The sequence below is a fragment of the Anomaloglossus baeobatrachus genome, chromosome 3, assembly GCF_048569485.1.
Source record: "Anomaloglossus baeobatrachus isolate aAnoBae1 chromosome 3, aAnoBae1.hap1, whole genome shotgun sequence".
NCBI classification, from domain to species: Eukaryota; Metazoa; Chordata; class Amphibia; order Anura; family Aromobatidae; genus Anomaloglossus; species Anomaloglossus baeobatrachus.
In genome coordinates, this window is record NC_134355.1 from 284,044,324 (window position 1) to 284,063,113 (window position 18,790).

At 46.4% G+C, this 18,790-nt stretch overlaps 1 protein-coding gene across 2 annotated transcripts in view; it reads right to left on the reverse strand.

Moving 5' to 3' along the window:
* The window catches only part of AKAP7 (A-kinase anchoring protein 7), a 248,447-nt gene that overhangs the window by 217,055 nt on the left and 12,602 nt on the right, over nucleotides 1-18,790 (reverse strand). For both annotated transcript variants that reach the window (XM_075338271.1, XM_075338272.1), the window contains exon 3: nucleotides 13,317-13,450. In XM_075338271.1, coding sequence (XP_075194386.1) covers nucleotides 13,317-13,450 — 134 coding nt within the window. The remainder of the gene's footprint in view (nucleotides 1-13,316; nucleotides 13,451-18,790) is intronic.

An 18,790-nucleotide genomic window follows, 5' to 3' on the forward strand; every position in this document is an offset into this window, starting at 1 on the left:
GGGGTTATGCATGGGGAGAAAGAGGATGACCGGTGATGCATGGGGACAGAGAGGATGAGCGGTGATGCATGGGGACATAGAGGATAAGGGGTGATGCATGGGGACAGAGAGGATGAGGGGTGATGCATGGGGACAGAGAGGATGAGGGGTGATGCATGAGGACAGAGAGGATGAGGGGTGATGCATGGGGACAGAGGATGAGGGGTGATGCATGGGGACAGAGAGGATGAGGTTTCATGCACGGGGAGAGAGGATGAGGTTTCATGCATGGGGACAGAGAGGATGAGGGGTGATGCATGGGGACAGAGAGGATGAGGATTCATGCATGGGGACAGAGAGGATGTGGAGCGAACTGGAAAGAAAATTTGAGGACACAGAATAAAGAGTAAATCAATCAAGAAATAACGTCTGGAACACCATTCTGAGTCTGAACTGGGTGCAAAAACCTAAAAAATCTACACTATATGGAGAGAAGGTATGCACACCAGTGACTATGTAAGGGGAATATATGAAAAGCAGAAACTGCTGTGTGAATACTGACATGAAAAATCCAATAGCTATATATGTAAGAATGAAAATATGAAAAATGGAATCTGCATTACTGCCATGAACATGAATAAAGAGAAATTTAGCTATTGAATTGATCAATACAACAGAGCCCCAACACTACGCCAAAGTATTTCTCTACGATGGGGTCCCTAGCTAATGTGTGTCCTTTCATGCAGTTAAAAAACTTAACGTGTATGGGAAGCTGAAACCCAGGCTATATACAGTTAGGTCCAGAAATATTTGGACAGTGACACAATTTTCGCGAGTTGGGCTCTGCATGCCACCACATTGGATTTGAAATGAAACCTCTACAACAGAATTCAAGTGCAGATTGTAACGTTTAATTTGAAGGTTTGAACAAAAATATCTGATAGAAATTGTAGGAATTGTACACATTTCTTTACAAACACTCCACATTTTAGGAGGTCAAAAGTAATTGGACAAATAAACCAAACCCAAACAAAATATTTTTATTTTCAATATTTTGTTGCGAATCCTTTGGAGGCAATCACTGCCTTAAGTCTGGAAACCATGGACATCACCAAACGCTGGGTTTCCTCCTTCTTAATGCTTTGCCAGGCCTTTACAGCCGCAGCCTTCAGGTCTTGCTTGTTTGTGGGTCTTTCCGTCTTAAGTCTGGATTTGAGCAAGTGAAATGCATGCTCAATTGGGTTAAGATCTGGTGATTGACTTGGCCATTGCAGACTGTTCCACTTTTTTGCACTCATGAACTCCTGGGTAGCTTTGGCTGTATGCTTGGGGTCATTGTCCATCTGTACTATGAAGCGCCGTCCAATCAACTTTGTGGCATTTGGCTGAATCTGGGCTGAAAGTATATCCCGGTACACTTCAGAATTCATCCGGCTACTCTTGTCTGCTGTTATGTCATCAATAAACACAAGTGACCCAGTGCCATTGAAAGCCATGCATGCCCATGCCATCACGTTGCCTCCACCATGTTTTACAGAGGATGTGGTGTGCCTTGGATCATGTGCCGTTCCCTTTCTTCTCCAAACTTTTTTCTTCCCATCATTCTGGTACAGGTTGATCTTTGTCTCATCTGTCCATAGAATACTTTTCCAGAACTGAGCTGGCATCATGAGGTGTTTTTCAGCAAATTTAACTCTGGCCTGTCTATTTTTGGAATTGATGAATGGTTTGCATCTAGATGTGAACCCTTTGTATTTACTTTCATGGAGTCTTCTCTTTACTGTTGACTTAGAGAGAGATACACCTACTTCACTGAGAGTGTTCTGGACTTCAGTTGATGTTGTGAACGGGTTCTTCTTCACCAAAGAAAGTATGCGGCAATCATCCAGCACTGTTGTCATCCGTGGACGCCCAGGCCTTTTTGAGTTCCCAAGCTCACCAGTCAATTCCTTTTTTCTCAGAATGTACCCGACTGTTGATTTTGCTACTCCAAGCATGTCTGCTATCTCTCTGATGGATTTTTTCTTTTTTTTCAGCCTCAGGATGTTCTGCTTCACCTCAATTGAGAGTTCCTTAGACCGCATGTTGTCTGGTCACAGCAACAGCTTCCAAATGCAAAACCACACACCTGTAATCAACCCCAGACCTTTTAACTACTTCATTGATTACAGGTTAACGAGGGAGACGCCTTCAGAGTTAATTGCAGCCCTTAGAGTCCCTTGTCCAATTACTTTTGGTCCCTTTAAAAAGAGGAGGCTATGCATTACAGAGCTATGATTCCTAAATTCGTTCTCCGATTTGGATGTGAAAACTCTCATATTGCAGCTGGGAGTGTGCACTTTCAGCCCATATTATATATATAATTGTATTTCTGAACATGTTTTTGTAAACAGCTAAAATAACAAAACTTGTGTCACTGTCCAAATATTTCTGGCCCTGACTGTATGCTTATAATGTGGACTGGCAATAGGTGTGGGTGGGGCCGGGTTCACAAACGAAAGACTACAAATCAATTAAGAAATAACGTCTGGAACACCATTTGGAGTCTAGACTGGGTGCAAAAACCTAAAATTCAATAGCTAACTTTCTCTTTATTCATATGTTCATGGCAGTAATGCAGATACCATTTTCACATTTCATTCTTACATATAGCTATTGGATTTTTCATGTCAGTATTCACACAGCAGTTTCTGCTTTTCATATATTCCCCTTACATAGTCACTGGTGTGCATACCTTCTCTCCATACACTACAGAATAAAGAGTGACATGGTATGAGGAGCAAGTGGGCAGGATGGGGAGTGAGGTGGAAAAGTATATGGGCACACAGGAGGTAGTGAGGAGACAGTAAGGGATGAGAAAAATGTGAGGGGCACAAAATAAAGACTGGGTAGTGGAGGGGGGCGGTATGGAGAAGGGGCAGAATGGGAGGACAGTGTGAGGCCATAGCAAGGAGGGGGAGTGTGATGAAGGCACAGTATAAAGACTGGGCAGTATAAGGGGACACAGTGTAAAGGACACTGTAAACAGTAGGCTCAGTTTGGAAAGAGGGAATATGTAGGCCATGTACCATAAGAGGGACAGTGTGGGGTCATATTTTGTGCAGAGAATACTGTGAGGGGCCATTATTTATTCTGTACCTATTCTATACCTGAAGAAAGCAACAGTGGATTTGCTGATACACGTATAATAACAGGAGCTTATATTAATTTTAAAGTTAATCATCTTATAAAACTGGCAGCCCATCTAATAGCGCTCTATCAGACCGAAACACCTATCCTTGTATATGCCTACTCCCTCTAAGGGAATTCGGAAGAGCTGCTTAGAGCAAAGGACCTGCCAGGTCTAACCTGAACACCCCATCCGGAGGACGGGGGATCGCACAGGTGCTCCAAGATCCATGGTGCCAGTGGATTCAAGGAGCCAGGAGCGATACTAAGCCACACCAGTGGTAACGTCAGTGGAGATAGTCCCTTCACCTGGAGGATTTATACACTCATTACTGGGGTTGTGCGGGGGCGCACAACCTCCTAAGGTGAGCATTTCCATAATTAAACTTCAGACTCACTCCACGGGTGCTTCTCATATGCGCTACCTTTCTTTTCTAATTATTTATTCTGGGGCACAGTGTAGGGCAGATATTTTTAAGTAGAAGTATTATAATCATTCTGCTACTTTTAGGGGCATCGTGTCGGGATGTGTTACAGAAGACCGAATAAGATGGAAATCTGCAGAGACGAGATGTGAATGTGAAAAGTCATCATTGCGTCAGGACAAGATGAAGAATAGAAAGAAATGACTAGAGACATCATCTATAAGGTACCTGAATGTAAATATTTATATGTGATACTGACAATGTCTTATCATTAGGCCTTGGTCCCACGTGTGCATTGCTTCTGATGTGAGCGCAATGGGACCCCCACTGATCAGCTGATTATGGTGTAGGTGGCCGGAAATGCTTAGTTCTGGTCTGCTCCGTCCTCTGATAGTGTCCGCAGCCGGGTACTGCACATCCGCCTCATTGATTTTAATAGGAGACTGCTGCCACTATCAGAAGATGGAGCAGATCCAGAACTGAGCACTTCCGGCCACCTGCCACCACCGACACCTAGAGTAGGGAATTGGCGGGGTTGCCAGGTGCCAGACCCCGACCAATCAGACATTGGTGACCTATCCTAAGGAAAGGTCATTAATGTTAAAGTAGTGGACAATCTCTTTATAAAGTCTCTTTAATAAAGTCTTGTGCCGTCTGACAAGTTAAGGGTTACTATGTTTTTATTTATGTTGTTACGAGCATTAAAGGGGATGTCCAAATTTGTGATGAGTCTGCTGTCACTCCATGTGTCACTCTGTGACTGCAGCCTTCTGAATTCTCTCAGTGTGCACACTGCACGTTGTCAGAATTCTCTGGTGTCGGCGGTCAGAGTGAGAGGTTAGGAAGCTGCAAGTATGCGATTTACATAGATGTGGTCACTTGCTGAACAAACACGCTCAATGAAATTGAATTGTCTGAGGCTGGACACATCAAATCAGAATGTGGCCACAAGTATACAACTCTCATACTTGTGCTCACATGATCGTCCACTCTCTCCACTGGCATCGGCAAAGACCCCCCCGCCCCCGCTCCTCAATGTCGGCCGGCAGCGCCTGACAGCACCCCCTCCCTCCCGCTCCTCAGAGATGCGCACCAGAAAATATGTTTTTTACAAAACAAGCACTGTATAGGAGCATAGTCCCACTATGGCCATTTAACAGGAAAAAACAAATATAATAATGGGGATTAGTAGATTTATACTGCTGTTGTAAATAATAGGGTTTCCCATTACAGTAAGTATGGCACCTTCTCTAATTGTTCCATGGAGTTGTCAGTATATAGAATATTTGGCAGCCCCATTTGCTTTTTAGGCTCCAGTTGATTAAGGTTGTACTGTGCAGCAAATAGGTTGAAATGCTAACCAGCGCTTCCTTTTAGAGATCAGAAGGTTTAAAGGGGTTCTGATGGCCTACTGTTAGGATAAGTCATCAATATCAGGTAGGTGGGTGTGTGTCGATCAGCTGAATAAATAGGACCGTAGATCTGCAGTACTCCACTGCAGCCACTATACCACTGAAGAAAATGTGCTGTTCTACTCCACAACTGATCACAACTATTTATAGAGAGAAACAATCGAGGAAAGGGCGTCAATCTGTGAAAGTGTCCGGGAAAAGAGCATTCCAGACCCTCATATTCTATACCTAACACCCAATATGCAAAGAGGACACCTAGTCAATTACAATGTGATTTTTTTAGTTGATAACATAATATTGTGTTTTTCTATTTTGCTGGTCATTGCTTTGGAATTGAGGCTAGGCTTACTGAAGCAACAGTGACAATTGAAACACTTAAAAATATAAAAGCTGCATAACATCTAAGTAAGCAATGAATATGTTTTATTTCAATGAGACTGGATAATACCTTTAGAAGAGCGAATCCGACAAGATGCAAATTAATCGGAATTCGGCAGAAAATTTTGATTTGCAACAAAGTTATTAGACATGTACTGAATGTTCCTTATTATGCTCTCTCGCCACACTCAATAATAAACTTAGGGTGTAAGAATTCTCACCTCGTGGCTCACCTGTCCCAACACAGCCTAGCCCTCCTTTGAATCTTGTTTCACCATGTGACATCCCGTTCAGATTTCTTTACCTCAGTTTTGGGGTTCCCGATACTGAGGTAACCTCTGAGATCAGAGTAAAGGGTGCTTTACACGCTGCGACATCGCTAGCGATTGCTAGCGATGTCGAGCACGATATCACCCGCCCCGTCGCTCGTGCGACATTTGATGTTCGCTGCCGTAGGAAACATTATCGCTACGACAGCATCACGCGAACATACCTTGTCAGCGACGTCGCTGTGACCGCCGACCAATCCCTCCCTCAAGGGGGAGGTGCGTTCGGCGTCATAGCGACGTCACCGCGACATCACTAATCGGCCGGCCAATAAAAGCGGAGGGGCGGAGATGTAACATCCCGTCCACCTCCTTCCTTCGGCATTGCCGGTGGACGCAGGTAAGGAGATGTTCGTCGTTACTGCGGTGTCACACATACCTGAGGTAAGGTCACTTAATTCAATGAGGTCACCTAAGGTCAGGTTACCTGTGGTCACAGATGTTGGACCATGGGGACCACTCATTGCTGAGGCTCAGTTTCCGCCTGAAGCTCTCAGCGGGCGGTCATGTTCTGTGCCCGTGTGCTGTATCTTCAGTAATGCAGCAGAGCCAGAATTGTCGTGGGACCTCTTGTGGATTATGTTGGACCTGGGTGTTTGGTGAATTAATAAAGGGGTGAAAGAGGGTGGGGTTTTTTGTATTTTATTTCAAATAAAGAATTTTTTCGGTGTTTGTGTTTATTTCTTCTCACTTATAGAGTAGTAATGGTGGGGTCTCAGACACCTCCCATTACTAATCTAGGGATTAGTGGCACTTGTGAGCTGTAATTAACCCCTTATTACCCTGATTGCTACCGCACCAGGGCAATCGGGATGAGATGGCTAAAATTCCGGGATTGTTGCATCTAATGGATGCGATAATCCTGGGCAGCTGTATTCTGCTATTTTTAGGCTGGGAGGGGACCAATAAGCATGGGCCTCCCCAGCCTGAGAATACCACATCCCAGCTTTATCGTGGCTGGGTATCAAAACTGCGGGCAAAGAAACAAATATCCAGCTCACCCCAAGACATCCGCACTCCTGGCGGTGTTGAAGCACGAGATCCCACTGCTGTTCAGCGTCTGAGGCACAGATGAACAAAGGAATTGTCGCGGGCGGGGAGGAGGGTGTCAGCACACTACGCTCACCCCTTCTGCTCGGGTCCGGCGGCTGCTGCTCAGTGGTGGCTCGAGCGGTGGGCCGGATCCCGGGGGTTTCTCGAGCGGCACTCCTCGCCCGTGAGTGAAAGGGGGTTGTTGGGTGTGGGGATTGTTTATTGTCCATGACGCCACCCACGGCTGTGGTGATTTCACCACCGCTGCTCAATACGGGGATCCCGGGGATGGTGATGCGGAGCAGCCAGGTGTTGTGTTGCCCCTCCGTGGGTAGGGGTTGGTGATCCCGGTGATAGCTTGGGAGGTGCAGGGCCTGGTGGGCACAGGGACGCGGGGGCAGCGCTGTGCCTTGCGGCACTGTGGTACTCACTCAGCCTGAGACGTTGACACAGTTTTTACGGTAAACCAAACGGCTGGTAAGACGGTCCCACGGACGGCTGCAATTGCTCTCCCAGTAGGTGACGGTGATGTCCCTCTTCCTTGCACCTTGTGTACTTGTTGGTTGCGATGGGTCCCCACCGGTAACCCGCTCCCCGGCTTCAAGCTGGACCGGGGGAGCTCTACTCTTTGCCCGCAGGCGCTGGCCCTGAGAAACGGTGCCTTGGCGGTGGCGGTGTCTCTTTTACACTGGCTGGGCTGTTGCCTTCAATCGGGACTTAGTTGTTGGGGGATCTACGTCCCCTTCACTGACGGATTTGGCAAATTCTGTCGACTCCAAGCCTTGCCGGGGTCCGAGAGGCCCCTGCCCTGGTGCTGACTGTCCTTCAGAACACTGCTCCAGACCGCCGGGCACACAGCCTCCGGGGTCCTTCCAGGAACTTCCAAACGGTCCCCCTCCAGACAGTCACCGCCGTTGCTGACCTTGCTGACCTGTCCTGCACACAGCTGGACTACTTCAGGCTTTAGCACACTCTTTCTGTTCTGTCACCACTCTTGCCTTCCTCCTTTACTACTTTTCTTCCTTCACTTTCACTTAGCTGTTTACTCCTTTCTAGCCCTCAGCTAGACTTCAACCCTGTTCTCAAGCTCTTCCTGAGCTGACTGCCTGGTTTTCCCGCCTCCAGAGCTGTGAACTCCTCGGTGGGCGGAGCCAACCGCCTGGCCCACCCCCTGGTGTGAATCATCAGCCTCTGGAGGAAGGCAACAAGGATTTTTGGTTAGCTTTGGTGTTCCTAACTGGGATGTAGGGTGTGGTGGTGTGTGACCTGTGTCCCCTGGCTTGCCCAGGGCGCCACATTCCCCCTTAGCAAAATGCAGACCGTCCGCGGGCTGCCGTCCAACACCGGTATTATTTTTCTGTAAAAGATAACATGGGAAATCAAACAAAAATACATTTTCAATAACTCTTCCCTTAACGGGAGGCACATTTTACTTTAACGTTGCATAACGGTTTACGGTTACGGTTTCCGCTCTCTCCCACCCAAGTAACCTGGCCCTGATGCTGCCCCTAAAGCCCAGGCAGCACCCCTTGACCCACAGTCCAGCACACGGTACCCGAGCGGGATCTGTCCTTTCCCTCCAGAGGGTAGCCACCGGTTCCTTTGGTGGCTGGGCCCTAGCCTGCTCTGCTCAGGGCCCTCCCTCCAACCTGCCTCTCCGGAGGCGGCCTGCGGAAAACGGTAACGGTAAACAACATATTTACAAGCCACTAACGTCTGTGGTTGCCCTGCAAGTTCACGGGCTTGTCCATGGATAGTTCCCATGCCAAACTTTTAAACGGTCCCACGGGGACAACGGTGCCGGCTCCAGCCGGTTCAATCACACGGATAATCAGGTGAACTTCGGATCATTTCACTTATCATACTTTCAAACTTTTAAACAAACAACAAAGTGGTGGTCCCAACGGGGACGGTTGCAGCGGGCATCCGCTGGCACTACTGGGCACTTTCGTCCTCCTCACCCGGCTCGGGGTGGAAGGACACGGGCACCAGCCCCTCCAGTGCATAGCAAGCACGGCGTGGAAGGGCCGCCCGATACCCGTTGTTCCCGGTTCGGGGGACATAGGTGGCCTCCATGCCAGGCAGGGCAACGACCCCCTCCTCTTCTTCCGACACAGGCTCAGTGTCGGGACCGGAGTCGCTATCTTCTGCCCCTGCCGCAGTCACAGAGGGGTGCACGTCCGACGGGCCAGGTGCGGTGCAGCGCGCGAGCGAGTAGGACGGAGGTAACACAGAAGCCAGGGGCAGACCGGGTCCCTCAGCCGCAGCGACCGGTCCCTCGGGGACACAGGGGCGTGGGTCATTCTCCAGCTCCTCCATCACGGCCTCCACTCCATACACTCGCGCCACAGCAACTAGGGCCTCCACCTCCGCGGCCCACTGCTCCATCAGCCCGCCGATCCGACTCTGGTAGTGACGGCAGATCCCCGCCGCCCGGGCCCTCAGCCATGCCGCTGTTCCAGACACCCGCTCGGTAGTCTCTGCCGAACTAGGTGGGGCGGACATCTCGGCAGTCGTGCTTTCCAGGAACTCAGTATGTCTGCAGAGTCCTGGCGTCCCTGCTTTTATAGCTGCAGCTACATGCAGCCAGCCGCCATCGCGTCCCCCTTAGCTCTTTCCGGCCCCTCCTTTCTCGGGGCGGGGTTTTGGCCTTCGCGCCTCTACTACTCGAGAAGACGCTCGAGCGGGAACTTTTCGCGCCAAAGATGGCGGCTTCTGAAATTTTTCTGCCGGATATCTCCGGCGGTAACAAGGCGCACCTCCACCAGACGGCAGAGCGGTAAGATCCTGTTCGTGACGCCAAGTTGTCGCGGGCAGGGAGGAGGGTGTCAGCACACTACGCTCACCCCTTCTGCTCGGGTCCGGCGGCTGCTGCTCAGTGGTGGCTCGAGCGGTGGGCCGGATCCCGGGGGTTTCTCGAGCGGCACTCCTCGCCCGTGAGTGAAAGGGGGTTGTTGGGTGTGGGGATTGTTTATTGTCCGTGACGCCACCCACGGCTGTGGTGATTTCACCACCGCTGCTCAATACGGGGATCCCGGGGATGGTGATGCGGAGCAGCCAGGTGTTGTGTTGCCCCTCCGTGGGTAGGGGTTGGTGATCCCGGGGCCCGGTGATGGCTTGGGAGGTGCAGGGCCTGATGGGCACAGGGACGCGGGGGCAGCGCTGTGCCTTGCGGCACTGTGGTACTCACTCAGCCTGAGACGTTGACACAGTTTTTACGGTAAACCAAACGGCTGGTAAGACGGTCCCACGGACGGCTGCAATTGCTCTCCCAGTAGGTGACGGTGATTTCCCTTTTCCTTGCACCTTGTGTACTTGTTGGTTGCGATGGGTCCCCACCGGTAACCCGCTCCCCGGCTTCAAGCTGGACCGGGGGAGCTCTACTCTTTGCCCGCAGGCGCTGGCCCTGAGAAACGGTGCCTTGGCGGTGGCGGTGTCTCTTTTACACTGGCTGGGCTGTTGCCTTCAATCGGGACTTAGTTGTTGGGGGATCTACGTCCCCTTCACTGACGGATTTGGCAAATTCTGTCGACTCCAAGCCTTGCCGGGGTCCGAGAGGCCCCTGCCCTGATGCTGACTGTCCTTCGGAACACTGCTCCAGACCGCCGGGCACACAGCCTCCGGGGTCCTTCCAGGAACTTCCAAACGGTCCCCCTCCAGACAGTCACCGCCGTTGCTGACCTTGCTGACCTGTCCTGCACACAGCTGGACTACTTCAGGCTTTAGCACACTCTTTCTGTTCTGTCACCACTCTTGCCTTCCTCCTTTACTACTTTTCTTCCTTCACTTTCACTTAGCTGTTTACTCCTTTCTAGCCCTCAGCTAGACTTCAACCCTGTTCTCAAGCTCTTCCCTGAGCTGACTGCCTGGCTTTCCCGCCTCCAGAGCTGTGAACTCCTCGGTGGGCGGAGCCAACCGCCTGGCCCACCCCCTGGTGTGAATCATCAGCCTCTGGAGGAAGGCAACAAGGATTTTTGGTTAGCTTTGGTGTTCCTAACTGGGATGTAGGGTGTGGTGGTGTGTGACCTGTGTCCCCTGGCTTGCCCAGGGCGACACAGAATGATCCAGCTTTACGTTTCCATAAAAACACAGCTTTAATGAAAAAACATTTTTAAAATACAAAGAATATTTTTCTTGTAATAAAGATAAGCCACAAAAGAATACCATCTCTGAGTCAAGAAAAATCCAAAGGTTCTTTAAACCGCACACCAGACGCGTTTCGAGCACATGGTTCTTAGACCTTGGTCAAAATTGGGGGCCACCGCACGCCGTTTTTTTTATTATTTATTTAAATTTACAAAAGAAAAAAAAAACAGCTGCATGTGGTCCTTCTTATTTTGATACACAGCCGAGATAAGTGCATGGCTGAGGGTTGCAGCCTGTAGCTGTATGTTTTATCTGTGCTGGATATCATAATATGGAGGCATCCTAAGCCAAATTTTTATTTATTTATTTTTACAGTAATATAGAAACACACAGACAAGGTTTCTGATTGAAAGCATTCAGACACGCTGTCACACAGATTGGAGGCTTATCTGACTGCAACCAATCAGGGACGCAGCGACTGCCAGTGGGCGGGGAAAGCATGCCATATGCATGAGGTTAATGAACAGCCCTGGAAGTAGCATTAGAGCTCTACTGTGATTGCTATGTATAAAGTGCCTGCTCTAATCCCCCTATCCCATCTACCACCATTTTTAAGCCCCTGATTCGGGTCCCCAGATTTATATGGTGACTGGTGTCCGGCCAGATATCTGGGATCTGGCCCAAACCTGTTTTTTTTTTTTTTACCTCAAACATACTTCAAGAAGCACCCAGAAATGGATGGAAACAAAGTGCTGGAGATTTCTGAAATGGCCAGCAATAAGTATGGATCTAAATCCCATTGAACACCTGAGGAGAGATCTTAAAACTACTGTTGGCAGAAGGCATCCTTCAAATATAAGAGACCTGGAGGAGTTTGCAAGAGTGGTCAAAAATTCCAGTTGAGAAGTGTAAAAAGCTTGCTGATGGGTAAAGGAAGCCATTGTTTGCAGTTATTTATTACAAAGGGTGTGTAACAAATTTTACGTTAAGGACGTCAACAACAAAGTTCATTTTCTTGAACAATTTTAAAGGCGCTATCCATTTTGTCCATGATTGTATAGTAAATAAAAGTGAACCAAACTCGCCAATTTCAGTGGCATCAGAAAGCCATTCAATGTGTATGGGGGTATTACGACTTTTACCTGAAGGTAGATATCGGGGAAATGAAGGATCAGTCTGTTGGATTTTAACATACCAATCATTTGCTCTCAGTAAAGAAGAGCTGTGGAAGGTGTCCGGAAACGGCTTATTCCCTTCACCCTATTGAGAACATATGCTCGCTCAGACGGGCTTAGGGTGCAGGAGTATGGGGTGGCAGGGAGGAATAAGTGCCAGTCTAACTAAATTGTAAGGTCACTTTAAGGGCTCATGCGCACGTAACTGCTGAATATTCTGCAGCGATTTGACAGCACATGTGCGCTTCAAATCGCTGCAGAAACACTGCATAATGAATGCAGTATTTTTGTTTAAAAAAGCCGATTTCATGCGCTCTGGCTGCTGCCCCCACCATAGACAGAGTGGGATCTCCATCCAGAACGCAGAATTAATTGACATGCTGCTTTTATGAAAGCACGGATTTGGGTCAAAATTTTAGCACCCAAATCGCTGCGTTCAAAAAAGCAACGTGCGCACGTGTCACGGACAATCTACATAGATTGTGCAGGGGACGCAGGACGCATGCATTTACGCTGCAGTGCTATACACAGCACAAATGCATGTAAGTATGCAATGTGCGAATGAGCCCTTAGGCTTTGTTCATTCAATTTTTTGGTCAATGTTCGTAAGCCAGAAAGGTGTACATTATCCCTTCACCAAAAGAATCTAAACCAACTATGGGACTGGAATGCATTAGAGTACTATTATGTTAAAGGGAATCCTTCAGCAGGTTTTTCCTATTTAACCTAAGAGCAGGCTGAAACACTGATTCCAGGAATGTGTCAATTATTAGGCTGTGTGCTATAGTTTCAAAACAATCAATGTTTTATCAGCAGGGGATTATCACTGCTTGACTAGGTCTCACATGCAGGCCAATTAGGCTAATTTGTGTAACCCTGCTCCTACCCTTGATTGGCAGTTAACTGACAACATACAGTGTACACAGTAAGCTGCCAATTAGGGGTGTGGGCGGAATTATACACAGTTCAGCATTCTTGCCACTGCTGCATCAACAGAAAAAACAGGTATTTTATCCGAACTACACCAAGTAGTCCAGTAAGTGATACATTGCCACAATCAGACTCTCTGCTCCTATATCACGCTGCTCTAGATTATATAACAAAGATTCCCTTAAAATATATCTAAAATCTCAGTAGTCTGCATATTTCTTATTATTGTGGCTAATGGCAATGTATACTAATATATAGTAATAAAGTAGCATAGAATGAAGGTCCAAAGACACTCCAGATATTTAGATCTGATACTTCTAGAAGGCACAGACGTGACCAGAGCCTAACTGGAAAGAGAAAGAATATATTCTTATGCAAGTGAAGCAAAATAAGTAAAATAATTACCTTTACATTCAAAATAGGTAGAGATACAAAATAATTGGGCCTCGTTTTCTTTTTACTTTTATCACCATCTTCATCAGGTTCTAACTTATGCCTTTTTATTTTCTTTTTCACTTTTTTGTCCACTGCTTTTGTGGCTGAAAGAAAGACCATTGCATTATATGTAATATTCATTTATTAAGTCTTCTAGTAGATGCTGTAATAACAATAACAAAAATTACATTTCTATTCTCAATTTGTCTTCTTCTTTTTCTAAGAGCGAAAACTTTTTTTTCATATTTTGCTGTCAGTTAGGTCCAGTAATATTTGGACAGCGACACAAATTTTGAAATTTTACCTGTTTACCAAAACATATTCAATACATAGTTATGGAATCGATATGGATTTTTAAGTACATATTCTTAGCTTCAATTTGAGGGTTCGGTAAGGGTTTAAGAATTACCGCTCTTTAATATGTAGCTGCCTATTTTTAAAGGCACCAAAAGTAATTGGACAATTATATCAAAAGCACTTTAATGGACTGCATAGGCTATTCCCTCATTAATCCATCATGAATTAAGTAGGTAAAAGGTCTGGAGCTGATTGCAGATGTGGCATTTGCATTTGGAAGCTTTTGTTCTAAACCCACAACATGTGGTCAAATAAGCTATCAATGGAAGAAAAAACAGACCATCATTGGGCTGAAAAAAAGAAAAAATCCATCAGAGAGATAGCAATAATGTAAGGGTGGCTTTACACGCTGCGACATTGCTAGCCGACGCTAGCGATGGCGAGCGTGATAGCACCCGCCCCTATCGTTATGCCGATATGTGAAGATCGCTGCCGTAGCGAACATTATCGCTACAGCAGCGTCACACGTACTTACCTGCTCGGCGACGTCGCTGTGACCGGCGAACCGCCTCCTTTCTAAGGGGGTGGTTCGCTCGGCATCACAGCGACGTCACTAAGCGGCCGCCCAATCAAAGTGGAGGGGCGGAGATGAGCGGGTCGAACATCCCACCCACCTTCTTCCTTCCTCATTGCTGGTGTGTGGCAGGTAAGGAGAGTTTCCTCGTTCCTTCGGCGTCACACGTAGCGATGTGTGCTGCCGCAGGGATGAGGATGAACTTCGCCCAAGCGACTGCAGCGATAATTGGGAGAGGACCCCCATGTCAATGAGGAGCAATTTTGGACGTTTTTGCAAGGATCCAAAATCGCTCCTAGAAGTCACACACACAACGAGATCGCTACAGCGGTCGGATGTGCATCACAAAATCCGTGACCCCAACGAGATCACAGAGGGAGCCGGCACTGACAGCGTGAGAGCGGCGGATGCTAGTAACAAATGTAAATATCCGGTAACCAAGGTAAGGGCTTCTTGGTTACCCGATGTTTACCGTGGTTCACAGCATCCGCAGAAGCCGGCTCCTGCTGCCTGCACATTCAGTTGTTGCTCTCTCGCTGTCACACACAGCAATGTGTGCTTCACAGCGGGAGAGCAACAACTAAAAAATGGTCCAGGACATTCAGCAACAACCAGCGACCTCGCAGAATGGGCCAGGTTGTTGCTGGATGTCACACACAGCGACATCACTAGCAACATCGCTGCTACGTCACAAAAGTCGTTCCTTAGCAGTGATGTTGCTAGCGATGTTGCTTAGTGTGACGTGGCCTTAAGACCAACCTACAGTGCCTACAAGTAGTATTCAACCCCCTGCAGATTTAGCAGGTTTGATAAGATGCAAATAAGTTAGAGCCTGCAAACTTCAAACAAGAGCAGGATTTATTAACAGATGCATAAATCTTACAAACCAACAAGTTATGTTGCTCAGTTAAATTTTAATACATTTCAACATAAAAGTGTGGGTCAATTATTATTCAACCCCTAGGTTTAATATTTTGTGGAATAACCCTTGTTTGCAATTACAGCTAATAATCGTCTTTTATAAGACCTGATCAGGCCGGCACAGGTCTCTGGAGTTATCTTGGCCCACTCCTCCATGCAGATCTTCTCCAAGTTATCTAGGTTCTTTGGGTGTCTCATGTGGACTTTAATCTTGAGCTCCTTCCACAAGTTTTCAATTGGGTTAAGGTCAGGAGACTGACTAGGCCACTGCAACACCTTGATTTTTTCCCTCTTGAACCAAGCCTTGGTTTTCTTGGCTGTGTGCTTTGGGTCGTTGTCTTGTTGGAAGATGAAATGACGACCCATCTTAAGATCCTTGATGGAGGAGCGGAGGTTCTTGGCCAAAATCTCCAGGTAGGCCGTGCTATCCATCTTCCCATGGATGCGGACCAGATGGCCAGGCCCCTTGGCTGAGAAACAGCCCCACAGCATGATGCTGCCACCACCATGCTTGATTGTAGGGATGGTATTCTTGGAGTCGTATGCAGTGCCATCCAGTCTCCAAACGTCACGTGTGTGGTTGGCACCAAAGATCTCGATCTTGGTCTCATTAGACCAGAGAACCTTGAACCAGTCTGTCTCAGAGTCCTCCAAGTGATCATGAGCAAACTGTAGACGAGCCTTGACATGACGCTTTGAAAGTAAAGGTACCTTACGGGCTCGTCTGGAACGGAGACCATTGCGGTGGAGTACGTTACTTATGGTATTGACTCAAACCAATGTCCCCACTGCCATGAGATCTTCCTGGAGCTCCTTCCTTGTTGTCCTTGGGTTAGCCTTGACTCTTCGGACAAGCCTGGCCTCGGCACGGGTGGAAACTTTCAAAGGCTGTCCAGGCCGTGGAAGGCTAACAGTAGTTCCATAAGCCTTCCACTTCCGGATGATGCTCCCAACACTGGAGACAGGTAGGCCCAACTCCTTGGAAAGGGTTTTGTACCCCTTGCCAGCCTTGTGACCTTCCACGATCTTGTCTCTGATGGCCTTGGAATGCTCCTTTGTCTTTCCCATGTTGACCAAATATGAGTGCTGTTCACAAGTTTGGGGAGGGTCTTAATTAGTCAGAAAAGGCTGGAAAAAGAGATAATTAATCCAAACATGTGAAGCTCATTGTTCTTTGTGCCTGAAATACTTCTTAATACTTTAGGGGAACCAAACAGAATTCTTGTGGTTTGAGGGGTTGAATAATAAATGACCCTCTGAATAAACTTTTCACAATTTAAAAAAAATAAAAAAAGAAATAACATTATTTTTTGCTGCAGTGCATTTCACACTTACAGGCTGATCTACAGTCCAAATGTCACAATGCCAAGTTAATTCCAAATGTGTAAACCTGCTAAATCTGGAGGGGGTTGAATACTACTTGTAGGCACTGTATAACAAAAATCATACATTAACTACACAATAAATTCTAGAATACCCGATGCGTTAGAATCGGGCCACCTTCTAGTTATATATAACTGACTTGTGTCTATCAAAACTCCAATGTGAATGGTAACAAGAGGTCAGCTGGGTCTCAGATTAAATACACAGCCAAGTGGGAAGCAATTGGTTGTTCAGCCTCAGTATAACGAGGGCTGCGCCCCAACTTGCAATAAAGCAAGATAGCAGACAAAAAAACACCAAAAAACGGAGTTGTAACAAAAAATACAGGTAAACATACAACGTTCTAAGAATGAAAATGTTAATTTTACATGTTGATAGAATGGACTTTTACGAATGCAGCGATATTTCATATGCGTATTTATTTATATGGGGGAAAAGGTAGGTATTTTTAACTTTTTTTTCCACATTTTTTAAACTTTTTTTTTTCACTGTACTTGTTAGTCCCCTTATGAGACTTGAACCTGCCATCATCTGATGACTTGTACTATGGTATATACAGTAATACTACATTATTGCTGTGTATCGCAAAAATCACAGTCTCCTATGATATGAACATCAGCCAGAAAATGGCATTCACAAGCACAAGGGTCATTAGCAGATCTCCGGTTGTCATTGCAACCCATCGGAATCCAGCAATCAAATCATAGGGGTGCTGATAGGTGCACAGAATGATGCACCCGCCTCCCGGCATACTGTAAATATCACTGTCAGAGATTGACAGCGACATTTAACAAGTTAACAGCTTCAGGTGGATATTTGCTCCACGTGCAGCTGTTAGAGGCAGATGATATCTGAAGATCACAGCCATCATCTGCCGGCAAAGATATGGTTTCAATTACTGAACCCACATCAAACTAAAAAGGATAACTGAAGTGAGCACCAATCTGTGTGCATGTATATATATAAGCAAGGATGGTTGACCTTAGGGAGATCAACATCCAACACCGCGGAGACACCATCACGTGTTTCTCAACGCAGTGATTCTAGAGCAATGCCCCCTGGGAAATATTCAAAACAAGAAAGCCAGCGGAGACACCATCACAGTGATGGTGTCTCCGCTGGCTTTCTTGTTTTGAATATTTCCCAGGGGGCATTGCTCTAGAATCACTGCGTTGAGAAACACGTGATGGTGTCTCCGCGGTGTTGGATGTTGATCTCCCTAAGGTCAACCATCCTTGCTTATGTAGTCTTCTACTAGGCACTGCTCCCACTAGCCAGTTTCCTACTCCACACTGATGAAGGGAAAATACCCCGAAACAGCGGTCTGTGGATGGATACCATGTTTGGCATAGGTGGTCTCCTTGACTGGAGACTGCCCTTCCCGTGGTTGTTCCTTCCCGGTGAAAGACCTGGCTAGTGTCCTGCCAGCGTTGAGAAAAATGTGATGGTGTCTCAGCTGGCTTTCTTGTTTTGTATATATATATATATATATATATATATATATATATATATATATATATATATATATATATATATATATATATATATATATATATATACATATATATATATACATATATATATATATATATATATATATATACATACATACATACATACACACACACACACACGCACGCACGCACGCACACACACACACACACATACAGAGTGCAAGCCAATATACACATTGGTGCTCACTTCAGTTATCCTTTTTACACCGTGTGTACAATTATTAGGCAAGTTGTATTTTAGAGGATTTTATTTATTATTGATCAGCAACTATGTTCTCAATCAACCCAGCAAAAGACTCATAAATATCAAAGCTTAATATTTTTTGGAAGTTGGAGTGGGTTTTTTTTTTAGATTTGGCTATCTTATAAGGATATCTGTTTTTGCAGGTAACTATTACTGTGCATAACTATTAGGCAACTTAATAAAAACCAAATATATTCCCATCTCACTTGTTTATTTTCACCAGGTAAACCAATATAACGGCACAAAATTTAGAAATAAACATTTCTGACATGTAAAAACAAAACCCCAAAAAATTAGTAACCAATATAGCAACCTTTCTTTATGATGACACTCAACAGCCTACCATCCATAGATTCTAACATGCTTGATCTGTTTACGATCAACATTGCGTGCAGCAGTCACCACAGCCTCCCAGACACTGTTCCGAGAGGTGTACTGTTTTCCCTACATGTAGATCTTACATTTTATGATGAACCACAGGTTCTCTATGGGGTTCAGATCAGGTGAACAA